Source organism: Grampus griseus, assembly GCF_964374135.1.
Source record: "Grampus griseus genome assembly, chromosome: 1".
Classification (NCBI taxonomy): Eukaryota; Metazoa; Chordata; class Mammalia; order Artiodactyla; family Delphinidae; genus Grampus; species Grampus griseus.
Window position 1 is genome coordinate 5923229 of NC_139017.1, and position 19523 is coordinate 5942751.

Consider the following 19523-nt stretch of genomic DNA (forward strand, 5'->3'; position numbering starts at 1 on the left):
AATAATTACTAAAATCATTTGCCAAAGTTATGTGTCAACTACAACGGCCAATATTTTGAGTATGGAATTAACTGATATATACAGGTTTAGGTAGTTAGTGACTATTTAGTAAAGGAATTCTCATAGCTAAGTTTTTTGTTAAGTCTCAACTTCATTGATTTATTGCTGATGAAATATTCATATTTTATTATCACTTCTATTTGTGTATCTTTTTTCAGTCAAGCTTACCTTCTACCACCTTATCTTTCCCTTTTCCTATATAGAAAATTATAATTTTTTAATCAGGGAAGTAAAGATTGTAAGAAATGAAATATGAGAAAGTGCATTACCACTAAAATAAGGTTGGTGAAGACATAAGATTTAGGCATCATTTTTATGGTACATAAGGGACCATATCACATTCATTTTCCACCTACTTTTTTCTTTTTAAAAAATGTATTTTAATAGATGTAAGAACAATTATGAATTTCCTAGCTAAAAGGAATACCCTAGTAAAGTGTTCCTAGAGATTTAAACTTGGTCATCATATTGATTGGATGTTATGGTCCTGGCCCCTCTCACCATAGGAAATTTATTTGGAATAACATTCTGTTTCCACAGTTTTAGCCATAAAATCCCTGCCACAGAACACTGTGCCTGATTCAAGCGAAATATTTTTTTCTGGACTACTCCTGGGGATCTTTGACTCAAAGCTTTGGTAATACTCTCTCGCCATAGAAAAGAGTAAGAAATCCTGCCTCTCGCCTTCCCATAAAAGGAAAATTCCTTCTAGTGAATTAGTGAGATGACTAATTCAAGTGATCATGCACTTGGAGAAGATCCTTGGGGAACTGACTCTTTCATTTAAGAAGCTAAAAAGAGCTACTGTTCTTTAAGTTTTACACTTCTCATTTTAAATCAAAAGATGTAGAAATCAATTAGCCCAATTCTTCTTATCTATCTTCAATCAGTTCTGAACCTAGAATACTCTAGCACTCATTCAAGTTTTGATACAATCTCCCTTATCCAGTTCAGTCCTATTTTTATAGTTTGTATGAAGCAAAGGCAATGAGATAATGGTTTTCTTAATTCAGCTTTTATGGTAACATTGTTTTTAAATTCAGTGTTAGGTAAAATTTTTATCAGTGATAGGGGAGAAGACTGACTCTGTGGTAACTCATAGGAACTTGTGTCCTAGTTTAGCAATTATTTCCTGCAACCAACAAAATTACTTCTTTCAATCACTTGCTCAAAAGTGGCTAGAAGGTAGGCTTGAATGCATCCGATATTTATATATTTTACGTGCTCTTGGCTGTGTAGAACCAATCTATAACACATAGCTTTACACAAATAAATAATAGACATTTAAAAATAAGTATTTTTAATAAATATATTTCTTTATTAGGCTTGACCATCTAAATTAATATGTGTTCATTTCTATTCTTACCAAAAGTGCCTCAGGGATAAAAAGTGTGAATGTCGTGTCTTTGAAATAATGTGCTAATTGTAAAAACAAGGTTCTAACATGTTCTAATTCTATTTGATTGTAAAATGGGTGTTCCCATGTTTTATTTACAAAATTAATAAGTATTATTAAATAAAGATCCTTAACGCGTGCTTTGAAATGGTTGAGATCTAATGAAACATAAAGAAACCCCAAATACAATTTACTTCATATCAGTAGAGAATATTGTCTTATATTAGTTCCCATAACATCTACCAGTGTCCACTCTGTGAAAGCCACGTATAAGGGCAACCTATACGCCTATAAGCACAGGGGTGTAAGCAAGTTTTAGCACCATCCTAGTACTGAGATTTATTGAAAGTTCATTTTTCTCTGTTGGTTTTTATCAAAGTCTAGACGATTTACTCAGGTGTGGAGTGACTTTCGCTGCCAACATGGTGGTTGTGGACAAAGAAAGCACCATGAGTGCCGAGGAAGACTACATGGCAGATGCCAAAACGATTGTAAACGTGCAGACCCTTTTCAGGTAAGTGTCTGGATAACCCAGCCCTTAAACATCTGTGAGATATATGACTCTGTGACTCTGTGTATAAAGAATGAACATGAGACATTTATACTGCAGTTATGTCTATTCCTTTCATCATAAAACAAATACTTATTTAGGACCTAATATATGGCTGGTACTGTGTGAAGTTTAATTTTTAACATCAGGTCAGCAGTTCTTTTAAAAATAAAAAGAATAATGCATTTGTTTTTTCATATAGTTTAAGAAATCCTAAAAAGCTGTGTGCAGTAGCAGTCATGATTTTTGCCAAACCACGCATGTTTAATTTTGGTTTTATGCCCAGCAGTAGCCAAAGGTATGCATTTACATACTGAATAACCAGGAAGAAAAGATCGCAAGGCTAATATACCCATGTTAGGAGCCAAGTCACAATGTTATCCTCACTTCCTCATGAAAGACACTTCCTGTCTTTCAATAATTAAACCCATCCTGGTAGGAATTCCCGTTAGGGTCATCTTTGCGTAAGAATGAGCAATACTGACCAGAGAAAAGTTCATGCTGTGAGCAAAGTCAAAATTGCCAATAAATCAAGACATCGGTGTCACTTGGAATGATTCTTCCTAAAATCATCTTAAAATTTAAATAACTAAAAGATCATTATTTCAGTTTTATGAATTTTGCAGAAGTCTAAAGGAAATATCTGAGCTACCAAATTATGAAAGTGAATAAAGCAATCTGAACTCTATCTTTATCTCTCCTCACTTCATACCTTTGTATTGTAGTAAACCATATATTGAGGATAGTTATCTGTTTATAGTTTGAGGTCAGAATTCAGGAGAGAGAGCCAAGTTGTGTATCTCACTTAAGTTGACTATTTATTATATGATCTTAGGCAAATTACTTTCCTTCTCTAAACCTTGATGTCTTAATCACAAGGTTGTTGGAGATTTAAGAACATATAATGCCTTAGTACCTGCCTGGTCGTTTTCAATTTCTCAATAAATGTTAGCTACTATAATTATTAGCCATAGACTTATCACTTATGTGGGGCAGAGTGGAAAAGCTACAGACCTTGGAACAATATAGCAACAAACTTCATCTGACATGATCTCTATCCCAGAGGTTCCCGCAGAAAATTACTGTGACTTTGAGTATGTTTCTTAACCTCATTGAAATTCAGTTTCCCTCATCTATAAAATGCATGTGGAGAATAATTAACCCTTCTTACAGTGTCAGTGTGAGGACAGGAAATCAGGTATGTAAAGAATCTGTCACAGCAATTGGAAAAATCTACCCTAACTTGCATTAGAATCTCCTCCTGTTCCAGAAGGAGTAATACACCCTCTAAAGTTACTGTAATGGGCAGTTCATTTAGAATATAGCTAACTAGTCATTGAGCTATGTAAATAGTACATTTAAAGGTAGCATAGCACATGTTGAAAATATGACATATATATAAGCATTCTTTTTTCTCTAGAGAATGAAAAAGGAAACCACAGGGTGGAAAATGAATTCAGATAGATGAGATTTATAGCCAATGAATAAAGTGAAATCATACTTTTTGATTCCATGCTTGGCAAAAGCTAATTATAGTTTTAACAGGAGAGGATCCTGGTCTTTTTGATTAAACGTGCCATTTTAATTTTCAGCTTATTGTGAGTTTATTTCTCTTATGGTGACAGTTCTATTGGTTTGACATATTCTCTGAATGAATTATTTTTATTTCAAGAGAATAATAAACTCCCATCTTACTGAGAGGTGCAAAGGCTCTAATTAATCTTTTTCAATGAACTAGATGACCAGAATAACTAAGGGCAGCTGCACATGCGGTTGCTGGTGGTGGGAAGGCCGCCTTCCCTGAGTACCTGGTGGAGGAGGCATCACATATTGAAAGAATGACTGGATGAATGAATGAGTGATTTTGGATCTTTTCACTATTAAGGTTACCTATCTTCAGCAGAACATTTAGAAATTATGCAATTTGTATGGCTCATAAAAACATCTAGACTGAATAGTTTCAAGCAGAAATTTGAGAAGAACTATGAAATACCCAGATTTTGTTCTCTCTTTTCCTGTGTCTGTAAAGGCATTATCATTTTTCTAAGTATATAACAATATTTTTCAGGAAAAAAAAATTATGATAGACCCACAGACATAGAAAACAAACTTATGGTTACCAAAGGGGAAAAGGAGGGGAGGGATAAACTATGAGATTGGGATTAACATATACACACGACCATATATAAAATAGATAACCAACAAGGACTTACTGTATAGCACAGGGAACTCTACTCAATATTTTGTAATAACCTATAAGGGAAAAGAGTCTGAAGAAGAATATATATATATATATATATATATATATATATATATATATATATATGTAACTGAATCACTGTGCTGTACACCTGAAACTAACACAACATTGTGAATCAACTATACTTCTATTTTTAAAAATATGGTAATATTTAAAATAAACTTTAAAAAATCTATGAAACTTTTTTATGGAGTAATTCATCAGCTGTTAATCTAGGCATGCTAAACTAGGCTAGTCTTACATAATAAAAGAGTCAGTCAGATACAAGTGGGTCCCTATGGTATATGGAATACCATTTATGTAGATAAATGACCCAAATCGTACAGACTTGGTAGTTTCATTTTATCGGTGCAGTCAGTCAGATATCACCCTTGAGGTCACTCTGCCACATTCCTTGAAGGTTTCATTTCTTGATTCACTGTGACTCTTGCCAACCCTGCTTCTACCATAATTCTTGATGTTTTCAAAAATCCTACCCAGATGGTCCTTTCGATGTCTGACCGTAGCCACCTATTCTCGTGGTCATTAGAATACCAATAGTTCCTCCCCGCCATATTCTGAATTTCATTCAACTCTCTGAGCACTACTACTTATTTTCTACCTCATTGCTTCCCATATCCCCCACTCCGAACAGTCGTTTTCTGCTGGAATCTACTGTCCACTGATTCTACTGTCCTTAGTCACCTGAGGGCTCTCTTCCCTCTTTACCTGGATTAAACTCCAAGATCAGTCATGACAAACAGTCCTGTGCTGAAACCCTAAACAGCCAATTACTGATTATCTACTATGGGCTAACACAGATCTCAACTCTGTTTCCTTTTTCTGTCTTCCTCCTACTCCCAGTTTTCTGTCCTTTCAGATTTTCTACCCACCAGCTTGCATGAAATTTCCTAGAGGCAGATGACAGCACTCCAGAGAGAGGATCCAGTTACTCTTATAAGTAAGCGTCAGGCACCCAGAAGTCCAGTCACAGTGGGTGGATAGCAGACTATTTATTCAGGAGAAAAACCTAGGGCCCCATCTCCAAGGCAACTAGATTCTTACACATCGAGTATGCAAGAGTAAATAGTGTTAAACAGGATTAAAGAACACAACTTAGGTAATACAAACAAACTTTAACACTTCATGAAGTGGACAGTCTGCATTCCCCAGGGTACAGAGAACTCCAAACTGGGGTGAGAGGCAGAAAGTTTTTATAGCTTAAAGAATAAGAAACAAGGAAGAGAAAAAAAATAGGAAATGAATAAGGAACAAGGATATAAGTACAGAGCCCAGAGTTGGCTTGGCATTTGGGGGTTGGCTGACTTGACTATAATCTATATCTGGTCAAGTGGGACATTTACAGGAACAGGAAGGTTTAGGTTTTGGTTTGCTGATGTGGCACCCAGGGCAGGAGCCACTCCATCTTGGGCCTAGAAATTATTTCAACAATAGTAGGTCTAAAAGATCTCAGCCAATCCTTGCATCTTTATGACCATCATTCGTTCCTCAAACGAGAGCCAATTTCTTACTGGCTAACTAGTAAGGCTGGGGTGTTGATAGAAATCTGGCTAACAGAAGTCATTTCAATTCTGGTATGTGTACTCTTATTACAAAAACAAACTGTGCCACCCCGGGTGGTGAAATAGAATGCTTAGCTGCACCTGGAGTTTCTCTTAAACCAAACCTTGAACCTATCACACTGTTTATGCTGAAGCATTTTAACGTAAAGTGAGAACTATCTTAAGAGTCATGCAGCTGGTATTGATGGAGCTTAGGATTTAAATCAGAAGTGTCCCAAAGTCTAACATTAAGTTCATTTTAATCTAGGCAGCCTGAATGTGCCCACACTGTTACATCATCCTGCCAAGCAAGGTTGCTGAAAGGACTAAGTGAAATGATTTCTGAGAAGCACTCAGCAGCGCCAGGCACATAATAGGCAGATAATAATTGGCAGTGTCCTCAAGTTGCAGTTTCTAAAATATCGTGGTCATGAAAGTGTGTAAGCAGACATTATGGTTACTTTACTAGTTAGAAAATTGGGGCAAGAATTTAGATGCAATATTTTCTTTGGCTTATTTATTTCTAGGAGACAATCAAATCTTGTGATCTCCATAGTATCTGGATGGTACTAGGCAAATAAAGAGTACTGTATACTGTTACTTTATATGGGGTGATGCTACATTTTATGCTAGCATTTCTGACTGTTTAGCTGTTTGGGCCATGCCATTTTAACTTGATTATTTTGACATTCTGTTTGGACGTGGGGTTTTTTGACTTTTACATTTTTTGCTTCTAAAACTGTGAAGGAATGTGTTAGAAAAGTCTTCAATCTGTGCTTATATTAGAGCCCAGGAGACAAGAATGAGATGGAATTCAAGTATGAAATGAAAGTAAGAGTGCTCTAGTTCACAACCTATTGATGTAACTGGTATGACCAGTCTGAAATAAGGTTAAATTTGTTATTCAGAAGCTCAGATTGATCGTTTGAGCCCCTACCTGCCCAGCTTACTAGGACTCACAGCTTTACTCAACAGGGCTCTCTTCTCCCCGGATTGTTCAAGGACCTTAAAAGTTAGTTCCCAAAGACCAAAGGCAAACAGAAGCTCCTTAATTCACTGGCAGTGTTTATGTGCATGGGAGGTGGAAAGGGGAGGAGAAGTTAGGGGAGCCTTGGGGGCATGAGGAGAATTCCTTTCCGTCTGCAATTGCATCTGTGACATAGTTTTGTGATTGAAAGCTGGAAAACACAGTTTAATGTGTCTTCATCCACCTTGTGTGGCAATTACCTGTTTGCTGGTTTGGCCCCAGAGAACTACCCAGGAAGTGATTCATCTTTAACATCCAAAGCCTAGAGCATGGTGTCCAGAGTTTTAATGCTCATTTAGTGAGCACTCTGAAGTGTGTGCTAGGATGGCTGGACCAAGAGGAACCTCCAGCCGTGCTTTGTGCCAGCATGAGCTGCCTCTCCAGAAGGACCTAAGTGGGTCCTTACCCAGATGTGTTCTTTCTCGCAAGGTGAGTTTTCCTTTATGGGTTCTTAGTGGCCCCATAAAGCAGCAAACTTCCTCTGGGATGACCTCTAGCCCAGAGGTTCCAGACCCCCTGAGGAAGGGAATGCCTCCACTACTTTGCTCAGAAGAGACTGTGAATCCTTTGCAGCTGGCCCACCACCTCCCCCAGAGAGCATTTCAGAGCACAGAAGACATTGGCAGATAAGGTCTTTGTCAGGTTAGAGCCTGTTAAACTTTCTCTCCTACCTGTCTAAGCACCTTTCCTTACATTTCTAAGAGGAACACTCAAGTGAGTCTCCCTAGCACAAAGATCCCCTGTCTGATTTCCAAATTAAAAGAAAAGCAGGGGGCTTCCCTGGTGGCGCAGTGGTTGAGAGTCCACCTGCCGATGCAGGGGACACGGGTTCGTGCCCCGGTCCGGGAAGATCCCACATGCCGCGGAGCCGCTGGGCCCGTGAGCCATGGCCGCTGAGCCTGCACTTCCGGAGCCTGTGCTCCGCAACGGGAGAGGCCACAACAGTGAGAGGCCCGCGTACCGAAAAAAAAAATAATAATAATAAAATAAAATAAGAAAAGCAGATCCTCACTTTCAAATTTAAGTTTCTCTTGCTAAAGTTTTACCTAACAAGGCGCTCGATACATTCGGAAAATATTGAACGTTTTCACATTTTTATGAACGAGTATTAGTATCTAAATTAAATTTAAATAAGCACATCAAAATGTGCCTTGAATGAAAAGCAACCACTTCAAATGCCCAAGACATTTTGGGGTAGGAAGTTTTGCTGTACTATCCAAGGAAAGTATTAAGCAAGTCATTTAAGGACTTAGCTAGAGGATTATAAATTTGGCAACTACTGAAAGAAAATAGAAGAATATATGTGATCTAGTCCAGTGGGTGAAGGAATGCCTCTCCCTGAGGAACTGGTCTTTTACTAAAAAGATAAAGGCAGTAAGTGGGCTTAAAAGATGAACAGAGCATTCCACAGGGGGGCAGCAAATACCAAGGCGCTAGGTACTAAACATCCAAGGACTTGGAGCAGAGCCAGAGGAAGGTACGCCAAAGGCTGAGATGGAAACCAGAAGCCAAACTATTCATGGCTTTGAAGAACACTTTAGTAAGTTGCCCTTTATTTTAAGAATAACAGGAAATCATTGAAAGATAGGAAAGTTTAAAATATTTTAGCTACAGTGTGAAGAATGGTTTGGGGAAAAGTGAGAGTGGGTGAAAACCGACCAGTTAGAAGACTTTTGAATTGCAAGGACTATAAGAGCATAAATGTCAAGTTAAAAATAAAAAAGGAATATCATCTCTAGCTTGGCAAAATAGTCATAGTCTTACTGAAGAAATAACACACATAGGCACTTGGGAAATGATGTAATTCAAAACATTGGTACCGAATACATATCAATGCAAGAGTGATTTTTTTATACAGTGCAAAAATTTTAATATTTTGTTCGGTTTACATGGATTAAAATTTTAAATGCAGGAGATATCTGATATTTATTATACTGTCATTTATTACTACTACCCCAGACTCAGATCTAAAGTGTTTTAAAAACATTTGTGAAAAAATATATTCATGTTTGTTTTAGTGCCAATATTCAATCATAGTCTAAAACTGGGGGCTCATGCATCTAAGTGTGTTTCTATACCTTTCATAATAATAGACACCCTTTGTTATTCAGAAACATCATTCCCAGCCACCACTGATCAAAATTTATAGTGTAACACACTAGCTCACTAAGTAATATTTTTATTAAAATATTGTAAATAATTTTCAGATTTGTATGTTCTGATGTTTGTTTGTTTTGCTTTAATATATACAGGCAGCTAGTCTCAGAGTTCTCCCAGTCTCTGAAATGAAGTATATGGTATGGTTTTCATCTTTGTGTTGGTTAACATACCTGGGCATGTCAAAATTATTTATTAAATGAATTAATTCAAGCAGATGACAATTCCATAGATATTTTACACAATTATACTTAGGTCACCGAGTAAATTGGCCCATCAAAATGTGTCTTGAAGAAAAAACAACCATTTCAACTGCCAAAGACATTTTGGGATAGCAAGTTTTACTCCAGTGTACAAGGAAAGTATTAAACAAGTCATTTAAAACTTAAACTAGAGAAGTAATTGTAGAACAATTTAAAATAGAACAAACTACATTATTTTCAATTACTGTATTGCTTTATGATGCTCCTAGTACCTAGGGAAAAGAGACTTATGAGGTCATTTAATTCTAAAATGTTATATATTCAAAATGTATTTAGGTCATATTAAGGCTCAGAAATGGATGTACAGTATTAGTATTTTAAAGATATATAATTAAATCTTTTAGACAACCAAATTTGCAAATATAAAGTATTATAATTGAATACAAGTAATATTTTATAGATACGAAGGGCACTACAATAAAATGTTTCATTATTTAAGTATTATTTAGTTCTAGATTTTCACTAGGTGGCAGACTTAGTGCAGTTTCTCAGTTTAAACTAACATAAATGGTGTAGGTTCAATTATATAGAACAGAAATGGCACATCACATAAATTTTGTTGTCCTATCTAATTTCAACTCTAGAAGTCACGTAAATACAATGACTAGATCACTCAGTCATTTTATTACTGACTCTTACTAAGACCTCAAATACATCTGGCTACATATATATATATATTTCTGTTTGGTGTAATGTGTTAGAAAAGGATTATAAACAAAAGATTTCAAGTGGTCACAAATTTGTCTAAAGTTAGAAAAATAATATATGTGAAAGATAAAAGCCATATTTCTCAAAGAAAATAAAAATTTCCAAAAGTTGAGATACATTTTTCATTTGTTTACTCTGCTTCCTCAGAAATTCCTTCTCTGGCCATATATCTCAGTACCTTCCAAGATGTTCCTCACAAGCTATCCATTCACTAGCATCTTAAAGCTATTTAATTTTGAACCACAGATTTCAGTCATCCACATTTATCATCCTTAGAAAAATATGTACAACCTTATAATTTATGAATTTTTTGCAGTTTCCTCTATTAGATCATAAGAGTCTAATAGAAAGGCAGGAATTTCATGTTCCACTTCTTTTTTATCTCCTGGAGACCAGAGCTCTCCAACAGCAAACACTTGATATTTATTTGCTAAATTAGATACTAAATATTGTCCTCAGTAAATTGAAACAACTATAATGAAATTATGATCTAACAGCTCCTATTTCCAGATAGATACAGAAGTAGAGATTACAAAAGTTTAAAATAGAGTTGACTTGTAATATCTGAAACTCCAACATGTTACTAGATATTCTTAATAACTTACTATTTTATTTGGGTCATTTGAGTTTCCTTTCCTATCTACCTATTTATTAAAATAGGGAGGGGGGCAGGTTCGTGTTCTAGACCCTGACTGTTTGTGTGTGACCCAGGCTCTGCTACCTACTAGAATGTTACCTTGAACGTTTTATTTGGTTTTTCTGGGCCTCAGTTTCTTCGACTGTAAACTAATAACTGTAAGTAAATCATAGAGTAGTTTTTGGAATTTGAAGAAATGGTAAGTGACTCTCTCGATTTCCTAAACAAGTTGGTAACTATCGAGACCCAAAGAAGTCAGGCAGTTGGGGATCCCATGCTAGGCAGAACTGTGTAGCGTTGGTACACTGGCAGTAGTGGAGAACCCTGATCAGGAGCCCTGCTAGACAACCACTGGGCCTGCCCTGTAGGGCTGCGCTCACTTCATGGCCTGGCTCAGACCAGCACACACCCAGAGATACTGAAAAGGCAGAGTCAGGAGTGAGCCATATGTCCCCAGCTCCTCCCAGGGAACAGGGGGTGCAGATGGAAGCCCAAAAGAAGGAGGTCCTTAACCTGATGTTCTGAAGATTACATGAATCAATACATGGAAAGCTCTAAGAATAATGCTCTGTAAATTTTAGATATTATCGGGTTTTGGACCTTTCTTTAACCTTCCAAAAGATTTAAAAAAAAAAAAAAGTGAAAAGACAAAGAGAAAAACCTCAGGTCAGTTAATTTTCCTTTGTAGAAGCTCAGATCATGAATATGGCATTTATTCTCTAAATGAGACTACATGCTTTATCTTCATTCGTCCATGTTGCTCTTATTTATTCATTTTAGTTTCTGTTTTGACAGCCAATTGACACACCATATCATGGTAAATATCTTTAGAGACATTGTTCTTTTAAGATATTTCTTTTTTTTTTTTTTGTGGTATGCGGGCTTTTCACTGTTGTGGCCTCTCCCGCTGCGGAGCACAGGCTCCGGACGCGCAGGCTCAGCAGCCATGGCTTACGGACCCAGCCGCTCAGCGGCATGTGGGGATCTCCTGGACCGGGGCACGAACCCGTGTCCCCTGCATCGGCAGGCGGACTCTCAACCACTGTGCCACCAGGGAAGCCCTGAGATATTTCTTAAGTGAATACTTGTGAAACTTCCAGATGGTACGAGATTTGTCATTTCTTAGGCTTACCAGATGGAGTTCCACGAGCCCAAAAGTCAATTGATATTTTTTTCTATCAGGCCACTCTTCTAATTTTTCAAAAGTTTCTGAGAAAATGAACTTTTAATCAAATGTGCTACCATTGGGGACTTTTGAGTGAGAATAGAGCTTCTAAAAGAAAGTCCTGAGGAATACAGATTATATGGTGTTTCTCCATAAACTAATCTAGTTAAATCACACCCCTTCTTCACCAAGATTTAATCCACTAAACCAAAAATACACAAATCAGAACTGCGAGATGTGTTTATTGTAACAAAGAATTATCAATTAGAGGAATATAATGTGAACTACTAGGACACTAGGAGGGAAACTTTGCCTTCCTGGCTGCTGTGCTTTAGTAGGAGGGCTGAGGTGTGGATGAAACCAACCAGAGTTTAGTGCAAAATGCAATGTAATAAGCAGTATTACAAATAAACCAAATACCAGGAGCCACTGTGGATTCTGACTTTAAGCAATGGTACAGCTTCATCTCAATGAGATTTGATAAGAGCTTTAAATAATTGTTGAGATTCCAAATATAGGGGTGGAGGAGGAAAGTAAGGAAGGAGGAAATTACATTTCAAGCAGAAATAGCAACAGGAGAAAAAAGAAAAAAGTTAAGAAAATAGTAATACCGCCACAACTAAGGAACAGGACCTGTTATGTATCAGACACTGTGCTAAGTCTTTCACAAACTGTATCTCTAAGTTTCATACCACCTCTCCTGTACAGGATCTGAGGTTTAGTGTTTCCTCAATCAACTCAAGGTAACAGAACTATTGTAAACCGTGATGAACTGCACGAATAAAATTATACTTTGCGGTACGCGGGCCTCTCACTGTTGTGGCCTCTCCTGTTGCGGAGCACAGGCTCCGGACGCGCAGGCTCAGCGGCCATGGCTCACGGGCCCAGCCACTCCGCAGCATGTGGGATCTTCCCGGACCGGGGCACGAACCCGTGTCCCCTGCATCGGCAGGCGGACTCTCAACCACTGCGCCACCAGGAAAGCCCAATAAAATTATACTTTTAACATTAAAAGTCAACAAAAGAAATTATGTTCTGATTGTTCTTTTGCTGATATTATTTCAATCCAACTTATTACAAGTTACCTGTTGTACTTAAAGTACAATAATATTTGCTCTCAAAATGGAGATGAGGCCGTGTGGCTATATTTATTCCTCCGAAGAGTGGATCTCATGAAACACCTGATGATACCGTAGTTTGCAAAGGCTTTGATTAGGTAAGTCTCGATACCGGTCCAGCAATGTAATCAAGAGGGCACATGTAGTTTTCACAGATAACTCTGAAATATAGCATTTTTAAGCATTTTTTAGGTCTTAACTGATAGGGTGACTAAGCCCCCTGGAAATTGACCTGAGGGCCCCTCAGGGAAGGCCCAGCAAGCCTGCAGGCAGACCCTCACTCCCTGGGAGGAGGGAGAGGGTCTAGCAAACCATCCATCAGCTTTAGGGAGTTAGAGCCGAGGAAAGGGGTAATCGCATCCGTCATTCTGGAGTTCAGAGTCAGGGCTCCCAGCTTCCTCTCTAAGACACCAAGCCAAGCGCTCAGGCAGATGGAGTAACAGTGCCCTCACTCCTGGACCCCGCAGATAATGCGAGATCAGCTGGAGATGCTGATTTGTTTCTGAGCCACGAGTCAGATGTTTCTGGCCAGCATATTTCAGTCAGTTCTAGTGCCTGAGTTCAAGGCATGGGTTCAGCTTCTGGTAGGAATTTGAAGTGGCCATAACTGGGTTTGAAGACATATTGTATGGAGAGCAAAGCTGATTATCCCATGATGTGGCCGCCACAGCGAATCTCAAAATATTTGAGCCAGGACAGCTACCAGTGATCACGGACATCAGATCATCACATCAGAGATCAGATCATCAAGCACAGCGACAATAAGAAGGTGTTTGCTGTGGTTTTATTTTGCCCGGTTTTTTGGGGGGGGGGAGAAATCATGCGTGTGCATGGGTATGTGTGCACTTGCACACGTGTGTGTTTTTGAGGGAGAGGAGGTAAATGGAAAGAACGCTAATGCAAAACTCTGGGCAAGTGGGCAGTCTCAGGATCCTTCTAGAACAACGCCATCAATTGAGCCATGGCCTCAATTCATTACAATGAGTTGTTATTTCAGTTAAAATAGTTGCTCTTCTCAGAAGTTCATTGTAGCAGGATTTGGCATTTAAAGGCACATACTATGAGGACAGGGAACCATAGAAGATCAAAGAACTCAATTATGAACAATAAGCTCATCATAGGAAAATTTTGCCAATCCGGATATTCATCTTACAAATTTCTATTTCAATATTATCCATGAGATAACTTCTTCCATCAGCTTTATGAATGTGTGGCGAGAAAATGCCTAATAAAAGCCAAATTACTGAATTTATTTTTCTTATGGTGCTAAAATGTTGGTTAAAATATTCTTTGGGAAAGAGGGTTTCATTTTTCTTGCACTGCACAGAACAGGTGATGTGGCATGGCCTGCTCTTATAATGGCGTGTAGTTTTATGCCTACAGCTAGGTATTACTCACTCATAAATATGTTGTTCTAAAAAATACCATATTGGATTGTTAGCGTAATGCAAATGTTTCTTTGAAATGCAGGTTGTTTTCCAGTCTCAGTATTATCACAGAGCTCACCCACCCAGCCAACATGAGATTCATGCAATTCAGAGCCAAAGACTGTTACTCCCTTGCTCTTTCCAAGCTCGAAAAGGTAAGAATTCACATCATGAAGTAAGTTGCATTTAACCTTTTGGGTTGAAAGACGAACTCTAAAATTTCTACATGTAGAGAGAAATGCCATGAAATAGTAAAAATAAAAATGCTGTTTTGAATTCCTATATGGGGGCTAAAATCTTAATTTATAATCTTTTAAAAGTATGGATTGATGGATTTGAACCATTTATATCACAAGTGAACATGATGGAGGTATCTCGTTCCATCATCGGTAATCATAAATTGAAAGCATGATATATGAAAGAGTTAAACTCAACAGGAGTATATATACTCACTTATAATGTCCATTATTGATAATATCACGAGTACTATGTCAAGACATCTACATTTACATAGGAATTTGCAGTTTTCATAAATCCTTAAAGTCCTAGAAAACTTGTAGGCTTTGTTGAAAGTCAGTTCCCAAAGGAGATAATATGAGACACAAGCTCACAATCTGAGACAAAGCCAAGTTTATTGCTTATGTAAGGGAGGCTGTCACCTCAAGAGAGCTTTTTTTTTTTTGGTTTATAAATATTTATTAAAATTGAAAGTTGTTTGCTCTTCTATCCCATGAGCATCCATCCACCTGCCTGTCACCTGTTAAGATGCATGACTGCTGTCATAAATGCCTTTGGAATCTTCAGGATAACCGAACATCTGCCTTTGCTTAAAACTCCTTGTTCCTTGCCTTCCTAGCCAACACCGCTCTTCACAACTTTATATAAAAGTCTTCAAAATTTGTACACCAAGTGAGCCATCCATGAATAAAAACATATACCTGGGATCCAAAAAAAGTTGGCCTGGACATGTCAAAGACTCAAGTCCACCTAAGAAATAAGAGTGGTTTTATAATAGCCAAAGATGAATTTTCTCCCCACAAATCTAAAACATGCCTGCAATCAGATAGAGCTAATTAAGACTCAAGAGAGCTTTGTCAATGTCTTGGAGTGGGGAAAGGAAGGTCAAAGTTTATCAAGAGTTGGGAATTGTATTTAATGAGGCTCTTTTCATGTGGGGACTTACTAGGATTAGGAAGAGATGAGAATAACGCTAAGGAAGACAGTGGCATTATTGCAAAGTCATGTTATGGGCACAGAAAGGTGTGGTTTTCTTCTCAGTATCCAGGCTGAGTGTGGGGATAAATGGATTTTGCATTCCAGGTGTACTTGATACTAGTGTACTGGGAGAGTTCGATGTAAGAGAAAAAAATAAGATCCAATCTTATACGTGAGAAAATGTGTTAAATCTATGCCATCTTTATTGTTTGTAATAATATTTATAAAATAGAGATAAGAATGGCTTACATTTTTTTTTTGGTTAGTTGTTTTCTTTCACTTCATTTTATTTTGATTACCTGTTACTTCGGGCACTGTCCTGATTCCTGGGTGACGTACTGTTGAGTGAGGTCACTTCTTGTCTGTGAGGTACTCACAGAGTGAGGTACTCTTGTCTGTTGGTTTCCATCTTCAACGCTGGTCACATACATTGTGTTGGTAGAGCCTTGCCACTGCCCCTTTATAGGCATAGTTACCTTGTTGCTAGGCACTGCTTCCAGATGAGGAAACAGAGTTTAAGACAGATTAAATAACTGTTGTGCCCAACACACAGTGAGGCCAAATACACTGAAAGGTCAGAGTTTGGAGCAGAGAAAGGTTTATTGAAGGGCCAAGCAAGGAGAACGGGGCAACAGGTGCTCTAAAGACCTGAACTCTCTGATGGTTTCTGGGGAAGACATTTTATAGGCAAAATTTGGGGAGGGGGCTGCAGGATGTGTTACCCTCCTCTGATTGGTTGGAGGTGGTATTCCAGGAATCTCAATCATCAACCTGATTGGTTGGAGGTGGTATTCCAGGAATCTCAATCATCAGCCTTCTCGTTCCAACCGGTCTGGGTCCACGAGTTTATGCTCTGTCTGAAGTTACCATCCTCCACCAGGGTGGGAGCCTTAGTTCCCACAGAACTCAGAGATATGTATGTAAATATTTTGTACGTCCCCCAAGGAGGAACCACGACCAGGCCCCATTGCTGTACTATCCTTTTCTTTTCTTTCCTTGCCTTTTTTCTTTTCTTTTCCTTTCTTTATTGAAGTATACTTGATATACAATACAGTGATTCACAATTTTTAAAGGTTATACAAACTAGTGAATATAACAAAAAAAGCAGCAGACTCACAGATATAGAGAACAAGCTAGTGGTTGCCAGTGGGGAGAGGGAAGGAGGGAGGGGCTATATAGGGGTAGGAGATTAAGAGAAACTGTAGGTATAAAATAAGCTATAAGGATATATTGGATAACAGGGGGAATATAGCCAGTATTTTATAATAGCTATAAATGGAGCACAATTGCTTCTTTCTGCATTCCCTCACTCCCCTAATTACTAAGTGAATCTGCCCTTTGGAACTCAGGGAAGGTCTAGGAGACTGAAAAACAAAAGGCAGTATCCTGCTCAGTTTCATTCAGTGAGTGCAGTAAGAGAAACTTAAAACCATTCATGTTTAGAAAGCATCCCTTATGTCAAACTGCTTTAACAGCATGGAAACGGTGGGAATCACAGCTGAATGGCTCAGAATCCAAAGGCAAACCCACGGATGGGAATCCAGTGGAACCCATGCTGGCCTGGTGTAGTACAGTCTCCTCCATGACAAGTGAGGGAGGCTCAGCCCATGATGAAGAAAACAGGCTCTACTACTTTGTAGGATTGGAACCTGGATAAATCTATGACACGTTTGTAGCCTTGGGATTTGTCTCTGGAAAATAGTGGTAATAGCCAAATGATAGGGTCATTGCCAAGATCACACCACACAATCTAGTCACAATATTTAGCCCAGTTTTGGCATATAATCAGTACTCAAATAAATAGCCCTAAACTCATAATTATAAATTACTATTGTCGACATCATCACTAATAAATATTCTATTGTGTGTATTCAGTTTTATTCCAGATCAGTTGATGTAGTAAGGTCATAATTGTGGAAGATATTTTCATATTGGTAAATGTGTGTGTCTATATTATTGTGTATCTACTGCATGAGGGAAAAAGAAGAACAAAATGAGATTTTGATCTCCTTTGGGGAATTAATTAAAAATAAAATCTTCATCCAACCTAGAAGTCCTCTTCAGAAATGTAGAAAAGTTTTGTTTGAATAAGCATTAAACCAGACTGTGATATGCATCTCAGCAATCCACTAAAGACATTGCGAAGACAGAAAGACATCTTATCCTTTTATATAGCCAGGCAGATACAGTCATTTACATACATGATAACTGTCTTGATCCCAAGGAAAAATAAAATGTCTTCTAACTTTGCAGCAAGCAAAAAGTTACAACTTGGAGCCAGGCACCTAGGCTAAGCTCCCAAAGAGAGAGACAGAATACATTACATTCACATTTCAAAAAGATAGTTCCAAGGCCCCCACCCCCGTGAGAAAGGCATTCCCGGGATACAAAGCTAGCTAGAAGTTATTCAGACTTTGTATCCATCTCAAAGAGACATGGAAAGGATTTACAATTCCAAGTTATTTTTAAGGAAACTCTCTAGGAAAAAGAAGTGGGAGAGGGGAGTTTTCTTTCTTTTTTGGCATCAGGGAAATTCATTTTTTTTAGATTTATATTTACCCTTGCATCTTCTAGATATTTCCCAAGAAGAATACAAAAAAATCAATACATTACCTAATTATTAGGAACAGAGGTGTTAGGGGAAGTGGAATTGAAACCAGTGGTTTGAATGCTATAAAACCATGGAAAATCCTTTTTTAATTCACTTATTATCATTTTTATCCATTGAAATAGGATTGTCACATAGAAATGTTTTAGACTGTTGTGCTATTGTGGGTTGAATTATGTCCCTCCCCCCACCAAAAATGATGTGTTGGTGTCCTAACCTCCACTACCTCAGAAGGTGGCATTATTTGAGGATAGGGTTTTTACAGAGATAAGCAAGTTATAGAAGGCCATTGGGGTGGACCCTAATCCAAAAAGACTGGCATCCTTATAAAAAGGGTAAAGTTGGACACAGAGACAGACACATTTAAAGGGAAGACAGCCATCCACAAGCGAAGGAGAGAGGCCTGGAAGAGACCCTTCACTTACCGTCCTCAGAAGGAGCCAAAAAGTGCCAGCACCTTGATTTCAGACTTTGAGCATGCAGAACTGAGAGGCAATAAATTTCTGTTGTTTAAGCCACTCAGTTTATGATACTTGCTTATGGCAGCCCTGGCAATCTCACACACATGCCATCAGTGATAATGGTAACTGTTCATTTCTAATCAGTGCTTCTTATCACTTATACGTATACAGTTAGTTTACTGTTTAAAGTAATTATCTTCCTATATTTGTATTCTGAGCACAGGGAGGTAGTTTTAGTATTAGGAAACTGATCTTTGTTTCCAATATTCAAATACATTCCCAATAATATTTTCTAGAGTTACTGTTGGCTGAGGAAGTGGTGGATTTTTATTCTTCTGAACGCAATTATGAATATCGTTTTATTCTACCTATAATTAGATGCACCTGCACCTTCACGGATGGGGCCTTCACCTTTAGAAACACAATCAAGGTTTTGAATTTAAAACAGACACCAACTTGGCTGCTTAAGACACTTTTTTTTGTCATGAAGTGGTTGTCATTCAAATTGAAGAAGTGATAGGATTTGCAAGAATGAGTATGGAAGGTTAGCTTGCATTCATCCTGGTAGCTGATGTGTTCTTGGTAGACCTTGCATTCTCGTAGATATGTCGTTGCCATTACTAATAGAAGGAATACTCTTCAAGGTTTCTCTGGAAGCGACAACTCACTGAAGAATATCCACAATAATAACTTCCTAATGGACCAGACCATCATGCTTTAGTTTGTATTTTTTTCATCTGATCATTCTTTCATCGTTGCTGCGTCGTTTTATTTTCTATTACATTATCTTTCTTGTCTTGGATATTGACATTACCTTACTGCTACTGTTTACTCAAAAGTAGAGTCGTCCCTCGGTATCCATGGGGGATTGGTTTCAGGACCCCTCCCTTCTCACCCCCCCCCCACCCCAGCAGGGACCAAAATCTGAGG

General features: G+C 38.1%; 1 protein-coding gene across 2 annotated transcripts in view; it reads left to right on the forward strand.

Annotated features, from left to right (window-relative positions):
* KCNT2 (potassium sodium-activated channel subfamily T member 2) overlaps positions 1-19523 on the forward strand; it is a 369346-nt gene that overhangs the window by 287311 nt on the left and 62512 nt on the right. For both annotated transcript variants that reach the window (XM_082654683.1, XM_082654684.1), the window contains exons 20-21: positions 1836-1970; positions 14353-14464. In XM_082654683.1, the coding sequence (XP_082510809.1) occupies positions 1836-1970; positions 14353-14464 (247 nt within the window). The remainder of the gene's footprint in view (positions 1-1835; positions 1971-14352; positions 14465-19523) is intronic.